Source organism: Bos javanicus, chromosome 15 (genome assembly GCF_032452875.1).
Source record: "Bos javanicus breed banteng chromosome 15, ARS-OSU_banteng_1.0, whole genome shotgun sequence".
In the NCBI taxonomy this organism is placed as follows: Eukaryota; Metazoa; Chordata; class Mammalia; order Artiodactyla; family Bovidae; genus Bos; species Bos javanicus.
The window spans coordinates 58,199,723-58,226,042 of record NC_083882.1 but is presented as its reverse complement, the minus strand read 5'-3'; the positions used below and the strand labels follow the sequence as shown (position 1 = coordinate 58,226,042).

The 26,320-nt window shown below is 39.0% G+C and overlaps 1 protein-coding gene across 1 annotated transcript in view; it reads left to right on the top strand.

The window, feature by feature from the left end:
* Window positions 1-23,361, top strand: part of CCDC34 (coiled-coil domain containing 34) — a 79,252-nt gene extending 55,891 nt beyond the window's left edge. Inside the window, exon 7 of the mRNA XM_061380980.1 lies at window positions 23,117-23,361. Coding sequence (XP_061236964.1) covers window positions 23,117-23,182 — 66 coding nt within the window. The 3' untranslated portion in view covers window positions 23,183-23,361. The remainder of the gene's footprint in view (window positions 1-23,116) is intronic.
* Window positions 23,362-26,320: the final 2,959 nt, after the last annotated feature.

Genomic DNA, 26,320 nt, shown 5'->3' with positions numbered 1-26,320 from the left:
TGAATATATGCTCTGCTACCTAGGCCACGGGAACTAGATGTATCTCTACCTCTAAGCTTCAGTTTTTTCTTCTTTAACAACAAAAAAACAATAATCCTTTCTCCATAAGTTGGTTGCTAAGATTAGTATACCATGTAAAGTACCTTGTACAATGTTTGACACATGGAAGATGCTTCATATTATCATTTACTTATATGTACTTACTTATGGGTAGAAGTAACATCATAATTCCTGGCAGTATATGAGGCTACAAATTTTCCAACAAGTTGCATAATTGAGAATTCATGGAATTCTCCCTGTGATGTTTTCTGCATTGTGGTGCCATTCTTTGCAAATGCTTTATGAAACATTTTGTCTTTGAAAGTTACAGAAGTACTTTCAGATACGTGTATGTTTTATGAGATGTCAGTCATTTCAAGATGTGGAGACTTTAATTGGTTTCTTTGTTAAGACTTTGCAGAACTCTTCCATGTGACTCTGATGAGGGAAAGTCTTGGTATGTCTTGGCTTTTTTCTGGCTAGGTTGGTTTGCCTAATTAAATTTGAAGTGCCGCCAATGTGCTCCTTGGAAACTTGTTTAGGTTGTCTTTGACTGAAGTGAGGGAGAGTTGTTTCCCGTATTTCATAAGATTCAAAGAGAAAAATTAAAATTTAATAAAGTTATAATCTTATGTTAGTTTGGATTCTGAGAAATAGACACCAAGACATAATTAGGCAAGGGATTATTTGAGTAATAGCCTATGAGAGAAAACAGGGAAGGATTCAGAGTTGGCCAGGACAGCTATCACACCATGATGTAGGTCTGACCGCTGTGGAGGAGAGAGGGAAGGAAGGATCTTTGGTTGCACTGCAGTTCTAAGAAAAGTTTAGTGAGGACAATGAATCTCCCACTCCAAACTGCCCTGCAGAGAAGTCCACAGCTGTGGTTACCGATCTGCCTTAGAACCCCTGCCATGCTCGGTCAGGAGGGGCCAGCATGTGGGAAGAGTGGCCTTGGCAGTTAATGTTTCCCCAAGTGTTACAGTCACAACACAATTGAAAAGGAACATTGCTGTATTGTGACATGCTTGACAGTATTCTAAAAGCACTTTCAATTGCGAACTGAGGCTCGGGTAGGGATCAGGCCTTGGTACTATTCTCCCAGCTCTGGCAGGCGTCCAGTGCTAGAATCCCAGGCTTCAGCCATCCTTCACGTGCCTCTCCCACATTCTCAACTCTGTCTAATCGGTCACTGATTTCTGCAGATTTTACTCCATGAATCAATGATTCCCATCTTGTGTCTGTATATTAGAATCATCCAGGGAGCTTTTAAAAAGTCCAGGCCACATCCCAGACCAATGAAATCATAAGCTTTTTCTGAAGCTCCCCCAAAGATTCCAATATGAAGAAAAGCTTGGAAACCACTGTCTTTAGTATTTTTCCAATCTGACGTTTCTCATCCCTTCTCCCAGTCATTTCTCAAGTGGATGACTGCACCCACCAGTTTCCGATCTGGTCACAGTGCTTGTGATCTTATCCCCTCCTGTTTATCTTATCCTCAGTGACTGTTGACCTCTCAGAAATGCAAATCTGACCATGTCATAGGTCTGCTTCTAGCTCTCCCATGGCTCCTCATACCTCCAGCATTGCCTTTAACTGCCTCCAACTCCCACCATCACCACTGCATCTGTAGTGTTCATCGCATGAGGCATGTCCTTCAGTAAGCAGTGTATGTGGTGATTTGCAACCTATTTGGACATGTTTCCCCTGGAAGAAGAAGTCAGAGTATTGGAAAAGCATCATTCCATGTGGGCATTTTGGGGAATATGTTCACCACACCACTGCTTTTTCTCCCTGTACCCTTCCCACTTGACTTCTGAAGTCAAGCGGGCCTTAGGAAGCATTGCTGTCAATAAAACTAGTGGAGGTGATGGAATGCCAGCTGAGCTATTTAAAAACCTAAAAGATAATGCTGTTAAAGTGTTACACTCAATATGTCAGCAAATTTGGGAAACCCAACAGTGGCCACAAGACTGAAAAAAGTCACTTTTCATTCCCATCCTAAAGAAGGGCAGTGCTCAAGAATGTTCAGACTACCACACAATTGTGCTCATCTCCCATGCTAGTAAGGTAATGGTCAAAATCCTTCAAGCTGCTTCAACACTACTTGAATCAAAAACCTCCAAATGGTTTCAAATTGTGGTACTGGAGAAGTCTCTTGAGAGTCCCTTGGACAGCAAGGAAATCAAACCAGTCGATCCTAAAGGAAATCAACCCTGAATACCCTTTGGAAGGACTGATGCTAAAGCTGAAGCTCCAATACTTTGGCCACCTGATGCAGAGAGCCAATCCATTGGAAAATGTTTCCCCGATGCTGGGAAAGATTGAGGACAGGAGGAGAAGAGGACAACAGAGGAAGATATGGTTGGATAGCATCACCAACTCAATAGAAGTGAACTTGGGCAAACTCCAGGAGACAGTGAGGGGCAGGGAAGCCTGACGTGCTGCAGTTCATGGGGTTGCAAAGAGTTGGACATGACTTAGGGACTGAACAATAAGAACAACCCCTTCCGCCACCCTGATGTGTGTTTTCCATCCAAGAGGTTTAACTCTTAATACAGACTACAGGACTACCTTTTCATCTCACCCTGTCTCCCTTATCTCATCTTTCACCTTCGTACTTTGACTCCTTATACTCCCAACTTCTGAAAGTTCCCAGTATAAACCATGTTATTCCCATCTTTTATGCCTTTGCTTATTTCATCACCCCGACTTTTTTTTTTTTTTTAAGAATGCCTCACCTTTTACTTTCCTCTGCAATGGTGTCCCTTAAACTGACTTCAAGTTTTGAAAGTGGCCATTAAATCTCAACTCTGGGGTTATAGCAGCAAAGCTTCCCTTGACCCCCAGTTTGGCTGAGTTGGGATCCTTCCTTCATCATCCAGGACCCTGTGTACTTATCTCAATCTTGCAATGTTTGCTGTCATTAGATGTTTTAAGGGGCCTCAATTCACCATTCTGTATGTTTTCTAGATTTAAAATTCTTAAAATACTTTGACGACATTTACTCAGATTGAACCCAAGTCACTCAGAATAGGGCATTATAATTAACAGAAACTAGAATCTTAAAATATCAATATTGGGAGACTTTTACAGAATATTAAAAAGCAGAGACAGTACTTTGCCAGAAAGGTCCATCTAGTCAAAGCTATGGTTTTTCCAGTAGTCATGTAGGGAGGTGAGAGTTGGACTATAAAGAAAGCTGAGCTTTTGAACTGTGGTGTTGGAGAAGACTCTTGAGAGAACCTTGGACTGCAAGGAGATCCAACCAGTCCGTCCTAAAGGAGATCAGTCCTGAGTGTTCATTGGAAGGACTGATGTTGAAGCTGAAACTCCAATACTTTGGCCACCTAATGCGAAAAGCTGACTCATTGGAAAAGACCCTGATGCTGGGAAAGATTGAAGGCAAGAAGAGAAGGGGATGACAGAGGATGAGATGGTTAGATGGCATCACCAACTCAATGGATATGAGTTTGGGTAAACTCTGGGAGTTGGTGATGGACAGGGAGGTCTGCTGTGCTGCAGTCCATGGGGTCGCAAAGAGTTGAACACAACTGAGTGAACTGAACTGACTGAAAGGTAATTTTATTCAATCACAGAATTTTATTGTTGTTTTACATTTAGTGAACTTGAGTAAGGTGCAGTGTATCCAGATGGAAATATCCCAGCATGGAAATACAAAATTACAGCACATGCTGGAGAAAAATGGATAAGAGAAGGATGGATAAATGCTCCAAGGGAAAAAGTGTAGAAAGAAAAAGGATAGATAACCCATTACTAGACAACATTGGGCTTCCCAGGTGGCCAGTGCTAGTGGTAAAGAACCCATCTGCAAATGCAGGAGACATGAGAGATGTGGGTTTGATCCCTTAGTTGGGAAGATCCCCTGGAGAAGGAAATGGCAACCCACTTCAGTATTCTTATCTGGAGAATCCCACGGACAGAGGAGCTAGAGGGATACAGTTCATAGGGTTGCAAACAATCTGACGCTACTGAAGTGACTTAACAGACAACTTCGGCCTTCAGGAAACATGAAGTGGTTAAGAGATGCCAGTTCAGGAGACAGAAGGTTTGCAGAAGGGGTGTTATAAAAATCAGAGTCAAGAGTGTTTGAAGAAGCAGGGAGTGACTGTGGGGCCAGTTCTCCAGGAAGGCTCAGACTATAGTGGTCCTGGGATGTTCCTGTGAGTTCAGGTGGCACACCTGCTCCTGGGAAGCAGCATCCCAGGAAGAATCAGATTGGAGACATGTATGGAGATCCTAACCCCTCCAGCCAGAACTTAAACCCATGTATTTCTTAACATTTTTTACATGACTCAGAAACTTGACAATCTGATGAATCCATCAGATCTGATGAGTCCTTAGAAAAAATGCACACAGGCACACACAATTTTATATACAACCTCTTCTAATCCACTCTACCACCCGCTACATGCATCCCCACTCAAGTGTATACATGAATTCCCAGATAACAGGCAGTGAGGACAGGTGATATACTTGAGGACTAGGAGTTATTCCTCCCCCTACTCATATCTTAGCTGGTCTAAGATTTCTAATAGAAATATTCTACTTTACCCATCTTAGGAGCAAAAGGTTGAGTAGAAGTATTCCTTGGTGGTTTTAATTTGCCCATTCTAAACAATTGAATATTTTCTGGATTCCTGTCTGTTGACTAACCAAGTCACTAATTCAGGCCAGCTAGCCATTCTGTACTTCTCTGTGCCTTGGCTTCTAAAAAGTCCTCTTATAGAATTTTAACCAGCAAGCATGACTTAACCTCATTTCTACCTGTCTGGCTTCTGACTTCTACCTCTTTTAAATGATTCACCCTCACTCATTCCTTTTTCAAATTAAAGAATTTAGGAAAGTAGTGAACACATTTCAGTTTTCAGAAATAGAAACATGGTTGTTAAAATTTTATGAGAAAAGGGAGCTGTGTTAAAGTCAACTTTTGTCAATCTCAGCCCAAAAGAAGAGCAGCAATATGGAAACTTCAAAAAATACTGGAGAATTTTAAAAAATACTGTATTTGCAATTTATAAAGTTATTTTTGTACCTATTTTTCTGATTTTCTTTGGCTCACCATGGAAAGGTTTTGCAATGACTCTATGGGGAATGGATTAGGCACATTGGGAAATGGACTTGGGTTATAGAATGCACTTTGGTTAATCCATATGTGTCATTAGCAACTGAGGTTTAATGTCTCTTCAAGAGAGAATTTTAGAATTTGATAAATAATGGAGATTTCTTAAAGTATAACATCAACTTTGGGTAGAAAAAACTAAAGATAGTGTGAAAAAATATTAGTCTAAAAGTGATTTTAATCACTTGCATATTTGATTTTTAAAGAGGTATGAGTCTAGATTAATAATTAAAAATGCTGTCCCCACAGCACAACAGAATTTTTAGGATGATGGGCCTGGTCTGTATAGTACTGTGGTATTAGATAATATCACTATATACATTTTTCAAAACTCATAGAATTATACACCACAAGAAAAATTTTTACTGCATGCAATAAAAACACAAAAACTCAGAATACCAGGGGAATCCAGGATGGAATGCAGACTGTGACAAATGAATCTAACTATGTTACAAATACAGGACAGAGTTTTTCTGAAGTGGAAGGAAAGAAAGGAGTTGGCCTAAATAACTGGAAAACAATGTTTTGCATAGATCCTGTAAGGATGAAGACAAAAAGAACTGTACAAAAACAGTAGTAAAATTTTCTTCTCTTGGGGGTAGAGTTTGGCAATTTTGACACTTTACATATTTGCCAGGGTTAGGCCAGCAATTGTAGATAATGAGAGCCAGGTGCCAGGTTTTTTTTTTTTTTTTTTTTAAGAGAAGTAGACAAGGGAATGATAAATAAGTGGGATGAAGGTGAGAATTAGAGTTTACTATACAAATAAATAGGTATAGATATAAATGTAGATAGGTGTGTTTGCACTGGTTAGTGCAATAGATGTAATTCCCAACCCTGTTCCTTGAGAGGGCTGAGAAGCACTGGCACCCAGTAGCAGTGAACACACCCATCTTGGTTTCTAAATGCCATTCAACAAATTTAAACAGCCAGAATTCCTTGGAGAAATGGCTATTTGATTCTCGGGCTAGGGCAAGAAACATACTAGAGAAGCCTGGAACAACATACTGTATTAGAAAGTAAAAGGGTGAGGAAGAGATGAGAGCATGTCAAAAGGACACAGGGGCCAGCCTTAAAGAGCTGCTGACGGCCAAAACTGGAACAAAGTAAATGACTAAATAGAAAATAACAAAGTAAATAGAAAATAACATTGAATTATAATCTGGAGAACAAAGTAATTATCCAAGGATCCATATACATAACAGATTACTAAGTAAATAAATGTGCAGGGGGAGAAATCTTCCTATGAAAGAATTCCAATTATAAATAAATATTAAGGAGCATAAAAGGGAAATCAACAGTAACACAATAATGGTAGGGGACTTTAACACTCCACTTATACCAATGGACGGATGATCATCCAGACAGAAAATCAATGAGACTCTTGCCTTAAATGATGCACTAGATCAGGTAATATATCAGTATTAATTGATATATAATAGAACATTCTATCCCAGAGCAGCAGAATACATATTCTTATCAAGTGCATATGAAACAGTCTCCAGGAGAGAACACAAGCTAGGCCACAAAACAGACCTCCATAAATTTACAAAAACTGAAATCATACCAAGCATCATTTCTAACCCACAATGCTATGAGACAAGAAATAAACTACAAGAAAATAACTGCAAAAAACACCAACACATGAAGGCTAAACAATATGCTACTGAACAACTAATGGATCACTGAAGAAATCAAAGAAGAAATTTAAAAGATACCTAGAGACAAATGAAAACAAAAACACGATGATCCAAAACATATGGGATGCAACAAAAGCAGTTCTAAGAGGGAAGATTAGCTCGGGAAACAAAATCTCAAACAACATTATCTTACACCTAAAGAAACTGAAGAAAGATGACCAAACAAAATCCAGAGTTAGTAGATGGAAAGAAATCATGACAATAAGAGCAGAAATTGAAATAGAGGCTAAAATACACAGAAAAGGTCAACAAAACTAAAAGCCAACTCTTTGAAAAGATAAAGTTGATAGATATTTAGCCAGAATCAAGAAAAGGGGGAGGGCCCAAATCCATGAAATCAGAAATGAAAAAGAAGTTACAACAAATACCACAGAAATACAAAGGATAAGACAATATTATGAACAACTATAAGCCAATAAAATGGACAACCTAGAAGAGATGGACAAGTTCTTCAAAAGGTACAATATCCCAAGACTGTACAAGAAAGAAATAGAAAATATGAATAAACCAATTACCAGTAATGAAATTGAATCAGTACTTTAAAAACTCCCAACAAAAGTCCAGGACCAGATTCACAGGTGAATTCTACCAAACATTTAGAAAAGAGTTAAAACCTATCCTCCTCACACTATTCCAAAAAACTACAGAGGAAGAAACATTTCTGAACTCATTCTATGATATCTGTATCCCACTGATACAAAAAAAGAGAAAATTATAGGCCAATATAACTGATGAATGTATATGCTGAGATCCTTAACAAAATATTAGCAAACCAAATCAAACAATACATTAAGAGCTCATACACTGTGACTGAGTAGGATTTATCTCAGGGATCCAAGGATTTTTCAGTGTCTGCAAATAAATTAATATGATACACCACATTAATAAGTTGAAGAATACAACCCATATGATCATTTCAATAGATGCAAAAAAAATCAACATCTGTTTATGATAAAAATTCCAGAAAGTGGGCATAGAGGGAATACACCTCAACATAACAAAAGCCATATATAAGGAACCCACAACTAACATCATACTCAATATTGAAAAGCTGAAAATGTTCCCTCTAAGATCAGCAACAAGACAAAGATGCCTCAACATATTTTTGGAAGTCCTAGTCACAGCAATCAGGTAAGTGAAAGAAATAAAAGGAATCCAAATTGGAAAGAGTAAAACTGCCCTTTTTTGTAGATGGCAGATACTATACTTAGAAATTCCAAAGAGGTCAACAGAAAACTGTTAGGACTCAATTAATTCAGTAAAGTTCATAGGATATAGAATTAATATATAGAAATGTGTTGCATTTCTACTACTACTACTACTACTACTAAGTTGCTTCAGTCGTGTCCGACCCTGTGCAACCCCATAGACGGCAGCCCACCAGGCTCTCCCGTCCCTGGGATTCTCCAGGCAAGAACACTGGAGTGGGCCATTTCCTTCTCCAATGCATGAATGTGAAAAGTGAAAGTGAAGTCGCTCAGTCGTGTCTGACGCTTCGTGACGCCATGGACTCCAGCCTACCAGGCTCCTCCATCCATAGGATTCTCCAGGCAAGAGTACCAGAGTGGGTTGCCATTGCCTTCTCCAGTGTTGCATTTCTACACATTAACAAAAGTCTCTCAGAGAAATTAAGGAGACGGTCCCATTTACCATCACATCAAAATAAATAAAATACCTAGGAACAAGCCTACCTAAGCAGGTAAAAGCCCTATCTTCAGAAAACTGTAAGATACTGATGAAGGAAATTGAAGATGACACAAACACATGGAAAGCTATACCATGTTCTTAGATTACAAGAATTGATATTGTTAAAATAACCATACTACCCAAGGAGATCTACAGATTCAATGTAATCCTTATCAAAATACTAACGGCATTTTTCACAGAACCAGAACAAATGATTTTAAAATTTGTATGGTAACACATAAAGCCCTAAATAGCTGAGTCAATCTTGAGAAAGAAGAGCAGAGATGTAGGAATCAAGTTCCCTAATTTCAAACTATACTACAAAGCTATAGTTATCAAAACAGTATGGTACTGGTACAAAAACAGACACATATTAATAGATCAACAGAATAGAATAGAGAGCCTGGAAATAAACCCACACACTTACAGTTAAATTAATCTATGACAAAGGAGGTAACAATATACAATGGGGAAAACACAGTCTCCTCAATAAGAGGTGCTGGAAAAACTGGATAGTTACATGTAAAAGAATGAAATTAGAACATTCTCTAACACTATATACAAAAATAAACTCAAAATGGATTAAAGACCTAAGTGTAAGACTAGATATATAAAACTCCTAGGGAAAAACATAGGCAGGACACTCTTTCACATAAGTTGTGGCAATATTTTTTGGATCCATATCCTGAAACAAAGGAAATAAAAGCAAAAATAAACAAATGGGACCTAATTAAACTTACAAACTTTTACACAGCAACAATCACCAAATGAAAACACAACCAATGAAGAAAATATTTGCAAATGATATGACAAATATGGGGTTAATATCCAAAATATGTAAATAGTCCATACAACTGAAAAAAAAAAAAACAACTGATCAAAACACGGGCAAAAGAAATGAATAAACATTTTTCCAAAGAGGACATACAGATAGCCAACAGGAATATGAAAAGATGCTCAACACTAGTCATCATCAGGGAAATGCAAATTAAAATCACAATGGTATTACACCTCACACCTGTCCAAATAGCTATCCTCAAAAGAACACAAATAACAAATGTTGGTGACAATGTTGAGAAAGGAGAACCCTCATACACTGTTGGTGGGAATGTAAATTGATGTAGCAACTGTGGAAAGCAGTACAGAGGTCTCTCAAAAAACTTAAAATAGGACTTCCATAATACCCAAAATTCCATTCTTGGGTATATATCTGAAGCAAGCAAAAATACTAATTAAAAAGATATATGCATCCCAGTATTCACAACAGCATTATTTGTAATTGCCAAGATATGGAAGCAACCTAAGTGTCCATGGATGGATTTGGAGAATATTATGCCAAGTGAAATAAGTCAGACAAAGAAAGACAAATAGTGTATGGTATTTGTCTACATGTGGAATCTAAAAATTACAACAAACTAGTGGATATAACAAAAAAGAAGCAGACTCACGTATAGAGAACAAACTACTGGTTACCACTGAGGAGAGGGAAGTGGAAGGGGCATTATAAGGGGGAGGGGAGTAAGAGGTACAAACTATTATATATAAAATAAGCTATGTGCTGTGCTTAGTCGCTCAGTCATGTCTGACTCTTTGCGACCACGTGGACTGTAGCCCGCCAGGCTCAATGTCCATGGGGAATTCTTCAGGCAAGAATATTGGAATGGGTTGCCATGCCCTCCTCCAGAGTATCTATCCAACCCAGGAATCAAATCCAGGTCCTCTGTATTGCAGGAGGATTTTTTACCATCTGAGCCACCAGTGAAAGTGAAAGTTGCTCAGTCATGTCCAACTCTTTGCGACCCCATGGACTATACAGTCCATGGAATTCTCCAGACCAGAATACTGGAGTGGGTAGCTATTCGCTTTTCCATGAGCCACCAAGGAAGCCCATAAAATAAGCTACAAGGATACAACATGGGACAACAAGAGAAATATATTATTAGTTGCATCTGGGTTTTACTATAATCGCTTGTTTATAATTATTTATAATAACTAGGAATGGAATATAACCTTTAAAAATTATGAATCACTATACTGCACACCTATAACTTATTTATCAAATATACTTCAGTTTTAAAAAGTGGCTCAGCAAGCAAAGAATCTGCATGCCGTGCAGGAGACGCAGAAGGCATGGATTCAACCCCTGGATCAGAAAGATTCCCTGAGGGAAGGAAAAATGGCAACCCACTCTAGTGTTCTCACCTGAAAAATCCCATGGACAGAGGAACCTGGTGGGCTACAGTCCAAAGGGGTGCAAAGTGTTGGACACAACTGATCACACAAGCACAGAAAAAGAATGCCAGTTAATAAATGTAGAAGGAATGAGGGAAACAGAAAATCCCCATTAGAACACCACAGTAGCAATTGCTACAGGCAAGATCCACTGCTGAGTGCTAATGTCAGCAGATGAACTTTTAGGAGAAACAGGATATTTGCATAGTTTTACACTGCTGCTGCTGCTAAGTTGCTTCAGTCGTGTCCAACTCTGTGCATGCCCCAGAGTACATGCCCCATAGATGGCAGCCCACCAGGCTCCACCATCCCTGGGGTTCTCCAGGCAAGAACACTGGAGTGGGTTGCCATTTCCTTCTCCAATGCATGAAACTGAAAAGTGAAAGTGCGGTTCCTCAGTTGTGTCTGACTTTGAACTGCAGCCTACCAGCCTCTTCCATCCATGGGATTTTTCAGGCAAGAGTACTGGAGTGGGGTGCCATTGCCTTCTATCTCCCCACAAAGCGTCATTCATTACTGTAGTAGTTATAAATATTTTAATACTCTTCCCTCCAGAAGGTAGAGTTTAATTCCTTTCCCACTGAGTGTGGGCAGGACTTGGCATCTCACTTTTGAGGAAGAGAATATAAAGACATCTGACCGCACCTTAATCAAGTGATCAAGGTTAATATCACCAGTAATGACATAAATTGACATCATAGACTCCTCGATAATGATACAACTAGACAACTGGAAGGGCACTTCATCTCTATGGCATTTTCCCCTCACATCAGTAACTACAGTCTGCTCATGAGAAAATGTTGGACAGACCTTCATAGAGGGACATGGTACAAAAACCTGACCATTTCTCAAAACAGTTGAAGTTATAAAACACAAGGAAAGACAGAGGAGCCTAAACACAATTGCAGTATCCTGGATTAAATCTTGGAACAAAAATCTGAATAAAATCTATAGCTGAGTTCCTGAGTTCATGGTATTGTACTGAGCATGGCCCCATCAGAACATCAGAACAAGACCCAGTATCCCCCTCAGTCAGTCTCTCCCATCAGGAAGCTTCCATAAGTCTCTTATCCTTCTCCATCAGAGGGCAGACAGACTGAAAACCACAATCACAGAAAACTATCCAAACTCATCACATGGACCACAGCCTTGTCTAACTCAATGAAACTATGAGCCATGCCGGCCACCCAAGATGCTTGGGTCATGGTGGAGAGTTCTGACAAAATGTGGTCCACTGGAGAAGGGAATGGCAAACCGCTTCAGTATTTTTGCCTTGAGAATCCCATTAACAGTACGAAAAGGCAAAAAGTAGGACACTGAAAGATGAACTCCCCAGGGCGGTAGGTGCCCAATATGCTACTGGATATCAATGGAGAAATAACTGCAAAAAGAATGAAGAAATGGAGCCAAAGCAAAAACAACATCCAGTTGTGGATGAGACTGGTGATGGAAGCAAGATCTGATGCTGTAAAGGGGAATATTGCATAGGAACCTGGAATGTTAGATCCATGAATCAAGGCAAATTGGAAGTGGTCAAACAGGAAATGGCAACGGCGAACGTCAACATTTTAGGAATCAGTGAACTGAAATGGGTGAATTTAACTCAGATGACCATTATATATACTACTGTGGGCAAGAATCCCTTAGAAGAAGTGGAGTAGCCCTCATAGTCAACAAGAGTCTGAAATGCAGTACTTGGATGCAATCTCAAAAATGACAGAATGATCTCTGTTCATTTCCAAGGCAAACCATTCAATATCATGGTACTCCAAGGCTATGTATGCCCTGACAAGTAATGCTGAAGAAGCTGGCGTGGAATGGTTCTATGAAGACCTACAAGACCTTCTAGAACTAACACCCAAAAGAGATGTCCTTTCATTATAGGCGACTGGAATGCAAAAGTAGGAAGTGAAGAAACACCTGGAGTAACAGGCACATTTGGCCTTGGAATACAGAATGAAGCAGGGCAAAGGCTAATATAGTTTTGCCAAGAGAACACACTGGTCTTAGCAAACATCCTCATCCAACAACACAAGAGAGGACTCTACACATGGACATCACCAGATGGTCAATACAAAAATCAGATTGATTATATTCTTTGCTGCCAAAGATGGAGAATCTATACAGTCAGCAAAAACAAGACTGGGAGCTGACTGTGGCTCAGATCATGAACTCCTTATTGCCAAATTCAGACTGAAATAGAAAAAAGTAAGGAAAACCATTAGACCATTCAGGTATGACCTAAATCAAATCCCTTATGATTATACACTGGAAGTGACAAATAGATTTAAAGAACTAGATTTGATAGACAGAGTGCCTGATGAACTATGGGCGGAAGTTTGTGACACTGTACAGGAGACAGGGATCAAGACCATCCCCAAGAAAAAGAAATGCAAAAAAACAAAATGGCTGTCTGAGGAGGACTTACAAATGGCTGTGAAAAGAAGAGAAGCAAAAAGCAAATGAGAAAAGGAAAGATATACCCGTTTGAATTTGAGTAAGAAAGACTTCCTCAGTGATCAATGCAAAGAAATAGAGGAAAACAATAGAATGGGAAAGACTAGAGATCTCTTCAAGAAAATTAGAGATACCAAGGGAACATTTCATGCAAAGATGGGCTCGATAAAGGACAGAAATGATATGAACCTAATAGAAGCAGAAGATATTAAGAAGAGGTGGTAAGAATACACAGAAGAACTGTACAAAAAAGATCTTCACGACCCAGATAATCACAGTGGTGTGATTACTCACCAAGAGCCAGACATCCTGGAATGTGAAGTCAAGTGGGCCTTAGAAAGCATCACTACAAACAAAGCTAGTGGAGGTGATGGAATTCCAGTTGAGCTATTCCAAATCCTGAAAGATGATACTGTGAAAGTGCTGCACTCAATATGCCAGCATATTTGGGAAACTCAGCAGTGTCCATGGGACCAGAAAAGGTCAGTTTTCATTCCAATCCCAAGGAAATGCAATGCCAAAGAATGCTCAAACTGTCACACAATTGCACTCATCTCACATGCTAGTAAAGTAATGCTCCAAATTCTCCAAGCCAGGCCTCAGCAGTATGTGAACCATGAACTTCCAGATGTTCAAGCTGGTTTTAGAAAAGGCAGAGGAACCAGAGATCAAATTGCTAACATCCACTAGATCATTGAAAAAGCAAGAAAGTTCCAGAAAAACATCTGTTTCTGCTTTATTGACTATGCCAAAGCCTTTGACTGTGTGGATCACAATAAACTGTGGAAATTCTGAAAGAGATGGGCATACCAGACCACCTGACCTGCCTCTTGAGAAATCTGTGTGCAGGTCAGGAAGCAGCAGTTAGAACTGGACACGGAACAACAGACTGGTTCTGAATAGGAAAAGGAGTAGGTCAAGGCTGTATATTGTCACCTGGCTTATTTAACTTATATGCAGAGTACATCATGAGAAATGCTGGGCTGGAAGAAGCACAAGCTGGAATCAAGATTGCTGGGAGAAATATCAATAACCTCAAATATGCAGATGACATCACCCTTACAGCAGAAATTGAAGAACTAAAGAGCCTCTTAATGAAAGTGGAAGAGGAAAGTGAAAAAGTTGGCTTAAAGCTCAACATTCAGAAAACTAAGATCATGGCATCTTGTCCCATCACTTCATGGGAAATAGATGGGGAATCAGTGGAAACAGTGGCAGACTTTATTTTTTTGGCTCCAAAATCACTGCAGATGGTGACTGCAGTCATGAAATTAAAAGATGCTTGCTCCTTGGAAGGAAAGTTATGACCAACCTAGATAGCATATTAAAAAGCAGACATTACTCTGCCAGCAAAGGTCCATCTAGTCAAGGCTATGGTTTTTCCAGTAGTCATGTATGGATATGAGAGTTGGACTATAAAGAAAGCTGAGTGCCAAAGAATTGATGCTTTTGAACTGTGGTATTGGAGAAGACTCTTGAGAGTCCCTTGGACTGCAAGGAGATCCAACCAGTCCATCCTAAAGGAGATCAGTCCTGGGTGTTCATTGGAAGGACTGATGTTGAAGCTGAAACTCCAATACTTTGGCCACCTGATGCAAAGAGCTGACTCATTTGAAAAAATCCTGAGGCTGGGATAGATTGAGGGCAGGAGGAGAAGGGGATGACAGAGGATGAGATGGTTGGATGGCATCACCTACTTAATGGATATGACTTTGAGTAAACTCCAGGAGTTCATGATGGACAGGGAGGCCTGGCATGCTGCAGTACGTGGAGTCTCAAAGAGTTGGACATGACTGAGCGACTGATCTGAACTGGATTAGATCTTGGAACTAAATCTGAATAAAATCTATAGCTGATTTCCTGAGTTCATGGTATTATACCAAGGTTAATATTTTAGTTTTGGTAAATGTACCATGGTTATATAAATGTTTAAAATAGTTGGATAAATATACTGTGGTTATATCTAAGGAAAAGATGGGTGAAGCGTATATAGAAAAGCTCACCTGAAATTGTTTTAACATAAAAAGTTAAAATATATGTGGCCTCTGAAATTCATACTTACAAATTCAGAGCTTTTGAAATTTTTGGTTTATTCTTATAAATATTGTATTCTTTGTTATTCTTAAATTTTAACATAATAGCTTGTCATTTGGTAGGAGAACATTTAAACATAGTTATAAATACCTGGGCCAGAGGAACTTGGTGGGCTACACAGTCCATGGGGTTGCAAAGAGTCAGACACCACTGAGCACACATACATATATACCTGTAATTTATTAAAATAAGGGCTTTACTCTATTTATGTGTCAAACAGAACTAAGATCAAATTGAATAATGATCAAGGTTAAGAAGTCAGTTTTTAAGTGCACATGGATGGTTGCATTTCATTCAACATAATGCTTTTGCTGAGCAGAGAAGAACTTGTTTTTTGGAATATTTCCAACAGAATATCATCCACAGAGAAAAAAATGCATAATTTCAGATTAAAGACATGAAAGGGCACTGTAATTTCATGGTGTCATTGGGAGAAAAAAAGTTCATTTTTTTATATTATAGTATCTTCTATTAAAAAAGTCCACATATATTTTTATATATATTTAGGAAACCCAATTATTTTTTTTAATTAACCCATCTCTAATAACTAAATATACAATATTTAATTGCATATTGAAACAATATAGTGAGTTTATAGACTATTAAAAATATCCAGATTTAAATTGGAGTGGGCAATGTTAGAATTTACAAATTGGTGGCCCATGGACTGCATTTAGCCCTGGGTATGTTTTCATTGGCTGGCACAGTTCAAATTTTTTGAATTGGTTGCCAATATTTAAAATAGTGAGTTTTTATATGAAAGTCTGAGTTTCTATTATTTTTCAAATGGTAAGATCTGACAACACCAAGAAGACTTTGTGACATGGCAGCATTTGGCAAGGACTAAGAGTTAGATTGGTTTTTCCAGTGGTCATGTATGGATGTGAGAGTTGGACTGTGAAAAAAGCTGAGCACCAAAGAATTGATGCTTTTGAACTGTGGTGTTGGAGAAGACTCTTGAGAGTCCCTTGGACTGCAAGGAGATCCAACCAGTCCATTCTGAAGGAGATCAGCCCTGGGATTTCTTTGGAAGGAATGATGCTAAAGCTGAAACTCCAGTACTTTGGCCACCTCATGTGAAGAGTTGACTCATTGGAAAAGACTCTGATGCTGGGAGGGATTAGGGGCAGGAGGAGAAGGGGACGACAGAGGATGAGATGGCTGGATGGCATCACCGACTTGATGGACATGAGTCTGAGTGAACTCCGGGAGATGGTGATAGACAGGGAGGCCTGGTGTGCTGCGATTCATGGGGTCGCAAAGAGTCGGACACGACTGGGCAACTGAACTGAACTGAACCGGAGTTAGATGCCTATTATGAGATACGCCACTGTTCCTGGGTTGTTGTTGTGGTTGTATACTGTGCTGTGCTTAGTCTCTCAGTCATGTCCATCTCCTTGCGACCCCGTGGACTGTAGCCCACCAGGCTCCTCTGTCCATGGGGATTCTCCAGGCAAGAATACTGGAATGGGTTGCCATGCCCTCCTCCAGGAGATCTTTCCAACCCAGGGATCGAACCCAGGTCTCCTGCATTGCAGGCGGATTTTTTACCATCTGAGCCACCAGGGAAGCCTATGGTTGTATACAAGTCTTTCAAAATAGAGATGAAACTCACATGACAAAAGTAATCATTTCAAAGTGAACAATTCAGTTTCTTTTAGTATATTTACAGTGTGCCAAATTCATAATGGTGCAACCACCGCCTCTATTTCCAAAATAACTTTTTATCCCCCCCATAGTATAACTTTTCCAGTTAAGCAGTCACTCCCCATCTCTTGCTTCCCCCAGCATCTGCAAATCTGCTTTCTGTCCTCTTGCATGTACCTGCTCTGGACATTTCATATAAATGGAATGATGTCATACATGGCCTTTTATACCTGGCTTTTTTTGCATAGTATACTTCTGCAAGGTTGCTCAGTCTTACAGCATACAACAGTGCTCCTTTCCTTTTTCTGGCTGAATAATGCTACACTGTGTGGACCTACCAGGTTTTGTTTATCCACTCTATGTTGTTATGGACACTTGCTTGTTTCTAACCTTTTGACTACAATATTATGAGTAGTGCTGCCAAGAACATTGGTGTCTAGGGTTTTGTTCAAATGAATATATTTTTTTGATATTTTCTACGGACACTAGGGTTATTTCAGCCAAAGGTCTTCACACTGCCTGTTGCTTCCCACCCTGGCCTGCTTCACTGATTTGCGTTCTCACATTGCCCCCACTGACTTCTGCATTTACCTTTTCTGGTCTATATCCTGGGGCTGGATATATTCATCTCCCCTCCATTCTTACACATTCTTTGCACAAAACTTGAATTGATGAAAACTTTTAATTTTTCTTAAAAACTTGCCTCTACACTAAACTTCTTGGCCTTTTCTTCCTCAATGTTGTTCATTCTCGGATAAATATTGATTAAGGATGAGGGTTTTTATTTTCTTCTTTGACATTAAAAAATTGGGCAGTTTGAGAAAATTTAAAGTTGGGCCTAGAGCTTTTCCCCTTTTACAGTAAGCAGCGACTGGATGACTGGATGTGTGCATCTGGGTTTAATTATGGTTGGCATCTCTAAACTCTGAAGCAAAATATGCATTGCAGAGATGTCATGTGTTTCTAGCAGTGCAAGAGTATAATCACTCCAATGTATAGTCACTCCTCTGACTTTCTTTAACCTCATGGTCTGTGTTACCACCCTCTCTCCTCCCTGCTACTCATGGGAAGGGCTTTTTTCCCCACTTCAATCACTCCCAGTACCCCTCTGAATTCCCCTTATTTGCCATTTAATCATGCGCTCTAAGTAATTTATGGTTGTATCTCACCTCCCTAACTAGATTAGAAAGCCCTGCTGAACAGAATCTAGTTTTGTTTATTTTTTATATGCTTCAGTGCAGAGCATATGTAATAAATATTTGAAGCAGTGACTCACGAAGTAAAGTCTCTTTAAGCATGGCTAACTTCTCAGTATTAAGTTGAACAAGTTTCAGAGTGTTTAAATTCATTTCAGTGTAGTACTTACCCTTAGGATTAATAAACAGCAAGTTGAAAAACAGTTTTGTATTATAGGTATGGCAACTAAGTTCTTTTTCACAAGTAATAGATGTATAAGTTGGTGATTCTAAAAATGTGTTGCAAACCATCTTAATGAGAATTGTCTATGGTGTTGGTTAAAACAGAGACCCTTAATCCCCACCCTTGAATGTATATACCAATATAGTCTGATGGTTGAACCCAGGAATCTGCATTTTAAAAAAGCTCTCCTGGAGTATTATGTGCTGACTTCCCTGGTGGCTCAGATAGTAAAAGCGTCTGCCTACAATGCAGGAGACCTGGGTTCGATCCCTGGGTTGGGAAGATCCCCTGGAGAAGGAAATGGTAACCCACTCCAGTGTTCCGTACTGTAAATTTTGAGAACCTCTGGGAATGCTTGGTAAGAAGCTAATACCTTCATTTGGAATAATTCAGGTTGATTTTGAAGTTGAACTTAAGTTGGATACAGGGATAATACACAATGAAACCACATTGTTAATGAATGATCATTTCAATTTGATACTTGGGAAGTTAATCTTTTGGCATGAATCTACAAATGAACATTACAGATGTTGTATAGTTTTAATGGCATGGAATTAATATCCTAGAAGCATAACAAATCCTGACTAACCTGAGAATTACTGAGGTGAAACAATAAAATCATCAAAAAATACCACTGTCTATGATCAACACAAGTTACTGCCTAGGACATAATTAGATTATTAAATGCTACTTTCTCTTCCAAAAGCAGAAAATGCAATTGAAGTATTACTGCATGACACCTTCCAATTTATATATTTTTAAAACTCTGCATCATTTATTGCTATTGTGAACAAGTTCTGGGATGACTTAAGGAGAGGTATTGCATTCAGATAATGCAGATGTTTATGTCAGGGAATTAATAAACCATTAATAAATAATCCAGCAGTATAATGAAATGATCACCAAACAGAAGTGACACAGTACATTACTTTCTGTAGCAAGTAATTAAAATGAAACAAGTTTGTTACATTTAGGATAATAAAAGGAAATAACTACAAGCAGCAGAGACGGCTTTTTGTTTGAAAAAACCAGGAGTTTTCTGGTGTTTTTCATCTGCATTACAATGTTTTCCTCCCTTGTGACCTTTTGACATCTTGCAGTTTTAAAGTACATCACTTGTAAATGTTTCACTAGTAGAGCGATGGTGCCTTTCATTTATTCTGCAAAAATGTTTACATTTTTCCTGTAGGATTATATTTAATTCTTCTCTTATGGATTGATAATTCGCCATATGATTTAGGAGAAGTAAAGCTCCCTTCAACCTCAAGTCAATAAAATGGAGCTGTCATTTATACAGAACTGAATACGTAAAGATTAGGCTAAGGGCTTTGTCCCTGGATCGCATTTCACCTTCATTAGAATCAGCTTGTGCAGGAAGAAAAGTGAGGGTACAGAATGCAGTAACCCATTTCAGATCATTCAGTACCTTTTTTTCTTATTTCATACATCATATGGTCTTCCTATTAGCACTAGAAAGGGAAGTTTTTCCACTCCTAAACAGTATTTTCTCCTTCACTTAACAAAAAATATAAGCCAGAAACATTGTAGGCTGAAAAAGGGAAAGTTGGTAGTCTGGCAAAGAAATCTTAACTTCTGGTAGAACTGAAAGCAAAGCTGGAGACAAGTTCAAGGTCGAGAATCTGGGTGGCTTTTCCTGGTTCCTTGAGTTAAACAGGGTGACCTCCTCACTTGTTTCCATTTCTAATCCTGAGAACTCCAGATATACCCAAGATCCGGAAAAAAAAAGAAAAAAAAAGGCACCACATTCCAAAATCAAATAAATGATTTCTTGATTATCTGGGCCACTGGTCCCCTCCACTAACATGTATAATCAAGAGCTGATGATGCCACATATGATAAGTAATTCTTTGATGAAAAATTTGGTACTTAATTTCTTATAGCAGTTTCATTTTTGTGTTTACAAGTTTTAGTTCTGACAAGCCTATTTCTGAAGAATGCCCTGTTTGGTCCTCTGGGTTTTAGAATGTCATTTGAAATACTTTTAGCCATTTAAGAAAAAAAGATGAAGTCATGTTTCAGGGGGAGAAAAAAAAGAATCCAACCAGCAGTAACAGCTTAATCCAGACTAGACAGCAGAATGCATGAACTCTGGCTGTTGAAATAACAAGTTAGCAATCGTAAACTAGACTCCCGTCAAAACGAAGCTTTCACTCATTCCCTGGCCCCTCACTGTCTTCTTTTCTCTTTCATACAGCTTTTATAGTGCACTTGTCAAACTAGTCGTTAAATTCACATTTGTATGCTGACCATGAGGTGTTTGGGCTTCCAAGCTGGTCAAAATGAACTGCTTTGAAGCTAGTAATCTGCTGAATTAGCTGCCTTCTTTCATGGTATTCCAGAACAAACAGATCCCCTTTAAAAAAGTCTCCACTCTTGTTGTTTCAGGTGGTTCGAGTCTGTTATTCTTACATAAAGATGTTAGGGTTCTTCCAAGAGAGGTTCAAAGAGAAATTTAGGAATAAAATGTTAAGCAGATTAAAAGGACTTTTAGCATAATGATCATGTCACTGAGTAAAAGATGAGGTTAAAATTGGCCATCACTTTACTGTGTAACCAATTATGTGTTTTTCCTTAACTTTGCATAGAAAGTCTCAAGTTAGCCTAAGTTTTATAAAGGAATGTCATCACCGGGACAAATGTCAGAGTAGTAATATTCGCTGAGGGCTTAGTCTAAACCTTGGGAAGTAGGCACTATTATATCTGCTGTTCCTCAGATGAGGAAACTAAGGCACAGAAGGGTTATGACTGTATGCCAAAGGCGAGAATAAAATGTTAGATTGAGGGAGCAAGGCAGCATAATGTGGAACACGGGCTTCAAAGGAATGCAGAAATGATTTCAGATTCCAGCCTTGAGGCTTATCAGCTGAGTAACTGAGCACATTTCTTAGCTTCTGAGCCTCAATGTATTTATCTATAAAATGGGATTATAATTTCTACTTCTAAAGGTGGTTTTAAGATGAATATAAATAGTAGTAAATAATAATGATGAACATTTACTGAGTGTTTACCACGTACCAGGCTTTATTCTAAGCACTTTATGTTAATTTATACAACTCCTTATGCAAGCACTTTTATTATCTCCAGTTTTATGCTCAAGAAAGCATTAGTGTAGAGAAACTACCTTGCTAGTTAATAGTTGAACTGGGTTTCAAAATACCTATCATAACTCTTAACATATGATAGGCACTGAAATACTGTTATTGGTACCTAGAGAAAGGGAAATGTTGGCTGTGAATCAGAATATCAGTAATATTTTCCATTTATCATGATGCCTTTATATTGGAGAAGGACAAGAGTAAGAAAACTACAAAATTCATGGGGCCTATTTAGGGTAATCTAAACCTAGGCATCAGAATGAAATAAAAAAAAGTAAATTAATTTTGAGCAAAGTCAATTTCAATCCTGTTGCAAATGATACGTTGAAACAATTGCTGCTACTTTTTCCTCATAGGAGACAGTCAAACGGATAAACCTAGGCAAAGTAGGGAGAATAACAATCAGACCTACACAGGCATCCACATGTTTGTGTGTAACTAGATTTTGTTGTCGTCTAAATGAGTTTAATAAGTATCTTAAAATTATGTTTGGGGACTGTTTTTCTTTTGTATGTTTTTTTTTAAATCTACCGTTTTTGATCATGAATGACTGCCATGTGAGTTGCTTTTTAAAATATAGTCAGTCCTCTGCAACCCATTTTCTCTTTTCCTTTTCTGTCTCCTCAGCCAACACACACACATACAAAGCTATACAAAGTATAGCTTTTAAAACTCCATCATTAAGCATAAAAAGTCCAAGGAATGTTTGGAACTGGTACACTGGAGCCAGAAAGGTTTATCACATTCTAAAAAAGAATCTTTGGCATTAATGGAGAAACCAGAACCAATTGTAAAGCATAATTACTGCACAAACAGGCAGTATGTGTGAACCTATGATCATTCCTTTAATCTCTCATACCAGAAAAAACCTAGACAATGTGTCTGTTGTTTAAATTCCCACGCACACTACTCCCATATCCTGCTAAAACATTGCTTTGTTTATACATACATTTATATAAAACTCAAGCAAACACCCAAGCTCAACTTCTTGGAAATATGGTTTGAGTTCTTAAAGTTGATTCAGCGTTTTGGCTTCTCATGCAGGTTGAAAAATAAAGGTGGGTCACAGAACTAGTTTTAGGGCTTCGATTTCAACAACAAAATGGTCTCATGCAAAATACTTCTTATTTCCAAACAATAACTACCACTTCAAGAAGCTATGTCATATACTCTCTTTAGGAAGGAAAGTCCCTATTTTTTACATTTTTGAAACTAATTTCCCAACAGTCACATTAAGTGTCTTAAATGTCTTCCTAACCAATGAAGATTTCTCGAACACTGACAATTTTTTTGATGCCGTATGACAGAATTGCACATCAAAAATAATCACAATCATGATAGCTAAAGCCAATGGACATTTATTGTGTTCCGAGCACCTTGCTAATCTTTTATGATCATAGCTCACAGAATTCATTCAACACCTCCTCTAGGTAGATGCTTTTACCTTACTTATCTTACTGCTGTTATTTGCTAAGTTGTGTCCAACTGTTTTGTAACCCCATAGACGGTAGCCCACCACATTCCTCTGTCCATGGGATTTTCCAGGCAAGAATACTGACGTGGGTTTCCATTTCTTTTTCCAGGGGATCTTCCTAATCCAGGGATTGAACCCATGTCTCCTGCAATGGTGGCGGATTCTTTACCAGTGAGCCACCAGGGAAGCCCCATACTCAACTTAGTGGTGATTTTTGTCTGTATCAACGACATTAAAAACACCATGACCCAGCACTTCAGTTTTTAGAGAAAACATGTTTTCTTGAGAATTCATAATTATCATGCTTTAATTATCAATTCCTATGAATTTTCATAAAACAGCTTCATTTCTTCAGTGTGTAGTTTTAGACCAATATTATAAGCTTGGAATTTCACTGTTCTGTTTGCTGGGCTTACAGAGATCAGTAGGGTATTTTTTCTATCCTCAGGACTCCTTGTATAGAAGGTAAAAACATAAGCAAAAAATTATGGCATAATAATGTAGTGACAGAAATATATGCAAGATGTAGAGATGGCAGAGAGGAAGAAATGGGGAAGAAGGAGGCAAGCATCAAAGAATAGCAGCTGAATGAGCTTATATGCAAATTGGAAATTAAAAGAAAAAAAGGTAGGCAGGTGAGGAAAAGAGGAAAGACATCCCACATGTACAATGTGGACAAAGGCATAAAGGCATGGAGCCACTTGGTATATTTAACAAACAAGAATCTACCATAGAATATATTATTGGCAGTCAAGTCTGAAGGGGAAGGGAAGTAAAAGAAGGTAGGTGTCTGACTGTGAAGGGCTAAGGAAGCAATGCTAAGGGGGTTAGACTTTATTTCATAGATAATCAACTTGTGTAGGTTTTAAATGGTTCCGAGACAAGAGGCTTATGTTTTAGAAAATTTATTTCAATTGTCACTCTGCAGACACTATTGACACCATGTATAAAATAGGTAACTAATGAGAACATACTATCCAGTATGGGGAACTCTACTTAATGCTCTGTGGTGACCTGAATGGGAAGCAAGTCCAAAAGGGAGGGGATATGTGTATATGTGTGGCTGATTCATTTTACTGTACAGTAGAAACACAATTGAAAACAAATATATTGCAATAAGAATTAATTAAAAAAAAATAGTCACCGTGTAAACATTGAGTCTTTAGAAGTCAGACTTGGGTAGTATAAAAGGAAAAGTAAGGGAAGATTTGAGAGATATTTAGGGGTCAGAATCAGCAGAATGTGTCTGATGTGAAAGTCAAGAAAAGAATTTAGGGTGACTGAGATTTCAGAGCTGGCAGAAGTATCACTTAGCACTTCTGTAGTACAAGTAACAATCCCCTTGTGCTCCAGGATAACAGAGGATTAAACACAGAGGGTTACTTCTGTCCTCTAGAAGGAGTCCAGAGGTGGATGGTTTATGCTGGTATGGCTCCACGGGGTCAGTAGGGACCTACGCCCCTACCTTTCCACTCTATTCTCTTGCTACATAGCTTCCAACCTCAAAGTCACCTCTTGTTCCAAGATGGATGCTGGTCTCCAGTCATCATTATGCCCATGTTTCAAGACTGAAGATGGAGAAAAGACCAAAGCACAGAGATAAACCCCTACGTTGGTTTCCTTCAAGAAGTTTTTCTGGAAATGCCAGGCAACACTTGTACATCATGGGTCATCACTTAGTCACATAGCTCTGTTTAAATGCTAGGAAGACTGAGAAATAAGTCATTCTGAGCAGTATAGTACCAGATAAAAATGGGGCTTTTACTTACAAGGGAGGAAGAGAGGAAGTGTGGTTCTGGGCTTGACACCTGGTATATGGCATATGGTTCATGAGGCTTGGCAAAAGATGATGCCACAAGGAGAAAAACCAGGGAAAAAAAAAAAAAAAACCTTTGCAGGGTATTAAATAAACAGAGGAAGAGGATCCAATGAGAAGGAATGATTGGGAGGCAGAAACAGAATTAGGAGAAATGACATAAAAGAAGCCAAAGAAGAGAGAATGATCAGAGAATGATCAGAAGTGCCAGCTATTACACATTGGTTAAGTAAGATCATAAATCAAAATGTCTACTGGATTTGGTAGGTGGAGGTCATCATTTAGTTGATTTGCAAAAGATCAATTTTACTGGAGATGTCCTGAGTCCATCGGCATGTCAGAATAGACATTCTGAAACTGAAATAGCTAAAATTCAAGACTGAAAATTTTCAAAAGAAACTGCTGAACTGACATGAAACTGGGGGGAACCTACAAGCACCTGAAACAACATGAAAGGAGGAACTCTGGCTGATAAACCTGCCCCAATTCTGGCTTTTGTCTTGAGGTTTTCTGAACCTTGGTGATACCAGGGTTTCTGTTTTGATGGCTGCGTGGGATGTGGGGCACAGGGCAGGACATCTAGGTCCTGCCCATGCAGCATTCCCAGAAGAAACATGTGTAGATGTAGACACCAAAGGCGAAAACTCTGTGTGAGTGAGCAGAAGATGAATCTTGCCATGTACAAAGAGGTATTTTCTTTCTTCTCTCGACAGTTGCATTGAGTGGAAGTGGATAATACCACCCTGAGAATTTGTGAGTACATACCTGTTTGCACAACTCGAAGAAGTTAATTTTAAAATAGTCCTTAACTTGTAGTGTTTTCCAAGTTGCTCACAAAAGCAATGTAACTCCTTTCTGAAGGAAATCAGCCCTAAATCAACTCCCAAAGTTCTAGGGAAAATTTGCAGCTCACAGTTACAAGTCAGAAAATACATAAGGACACCAATTCAAGACTTTTGCTTCTGGTCAAGATGGAGTAACGGGGGCCTGAGATAGTCTCCCATCTGAATAACTGAAAAAAAAATAGGAAAAAAAAAAGAAACAACAGTTTTCCAGACTTTGGAATTAGTCAGTGAAAGACAGTGATCTCCAGTAGATGGGAAACAAGCTAGCTAAGCCCTGTGTTTGCTTCAATTACTGCCAGAAACCAATGCCCGGCCTAGGTACATGGATGTGAACCCAGGGTGAGGGCAGTGGTTGGCTTGGGGTGAGGAGGTAGAACTGGAGGTCTGGGGAGGTCAAGGTGACGGACATCACATGGCAGCATACTAGAGGGGGGAGTGGTTAGTCGCTCAGTCACGTCCAACTCTTCGCAACTCTTCGGACCATAGCCCACCAGGCTCCTCTGGGATTTTCCAGGCAAGAATACAGCAGTGGGTTGCCATTTCCTTCAGGGGATCTTCACGACCCAGGGATCAAACCTGCATCTCCTGTGTTGCAGGAGGATTCTTTACCCACTGAGCCATCAGGGAAGCCCAGAAGAGGGGAGAGCTGTGC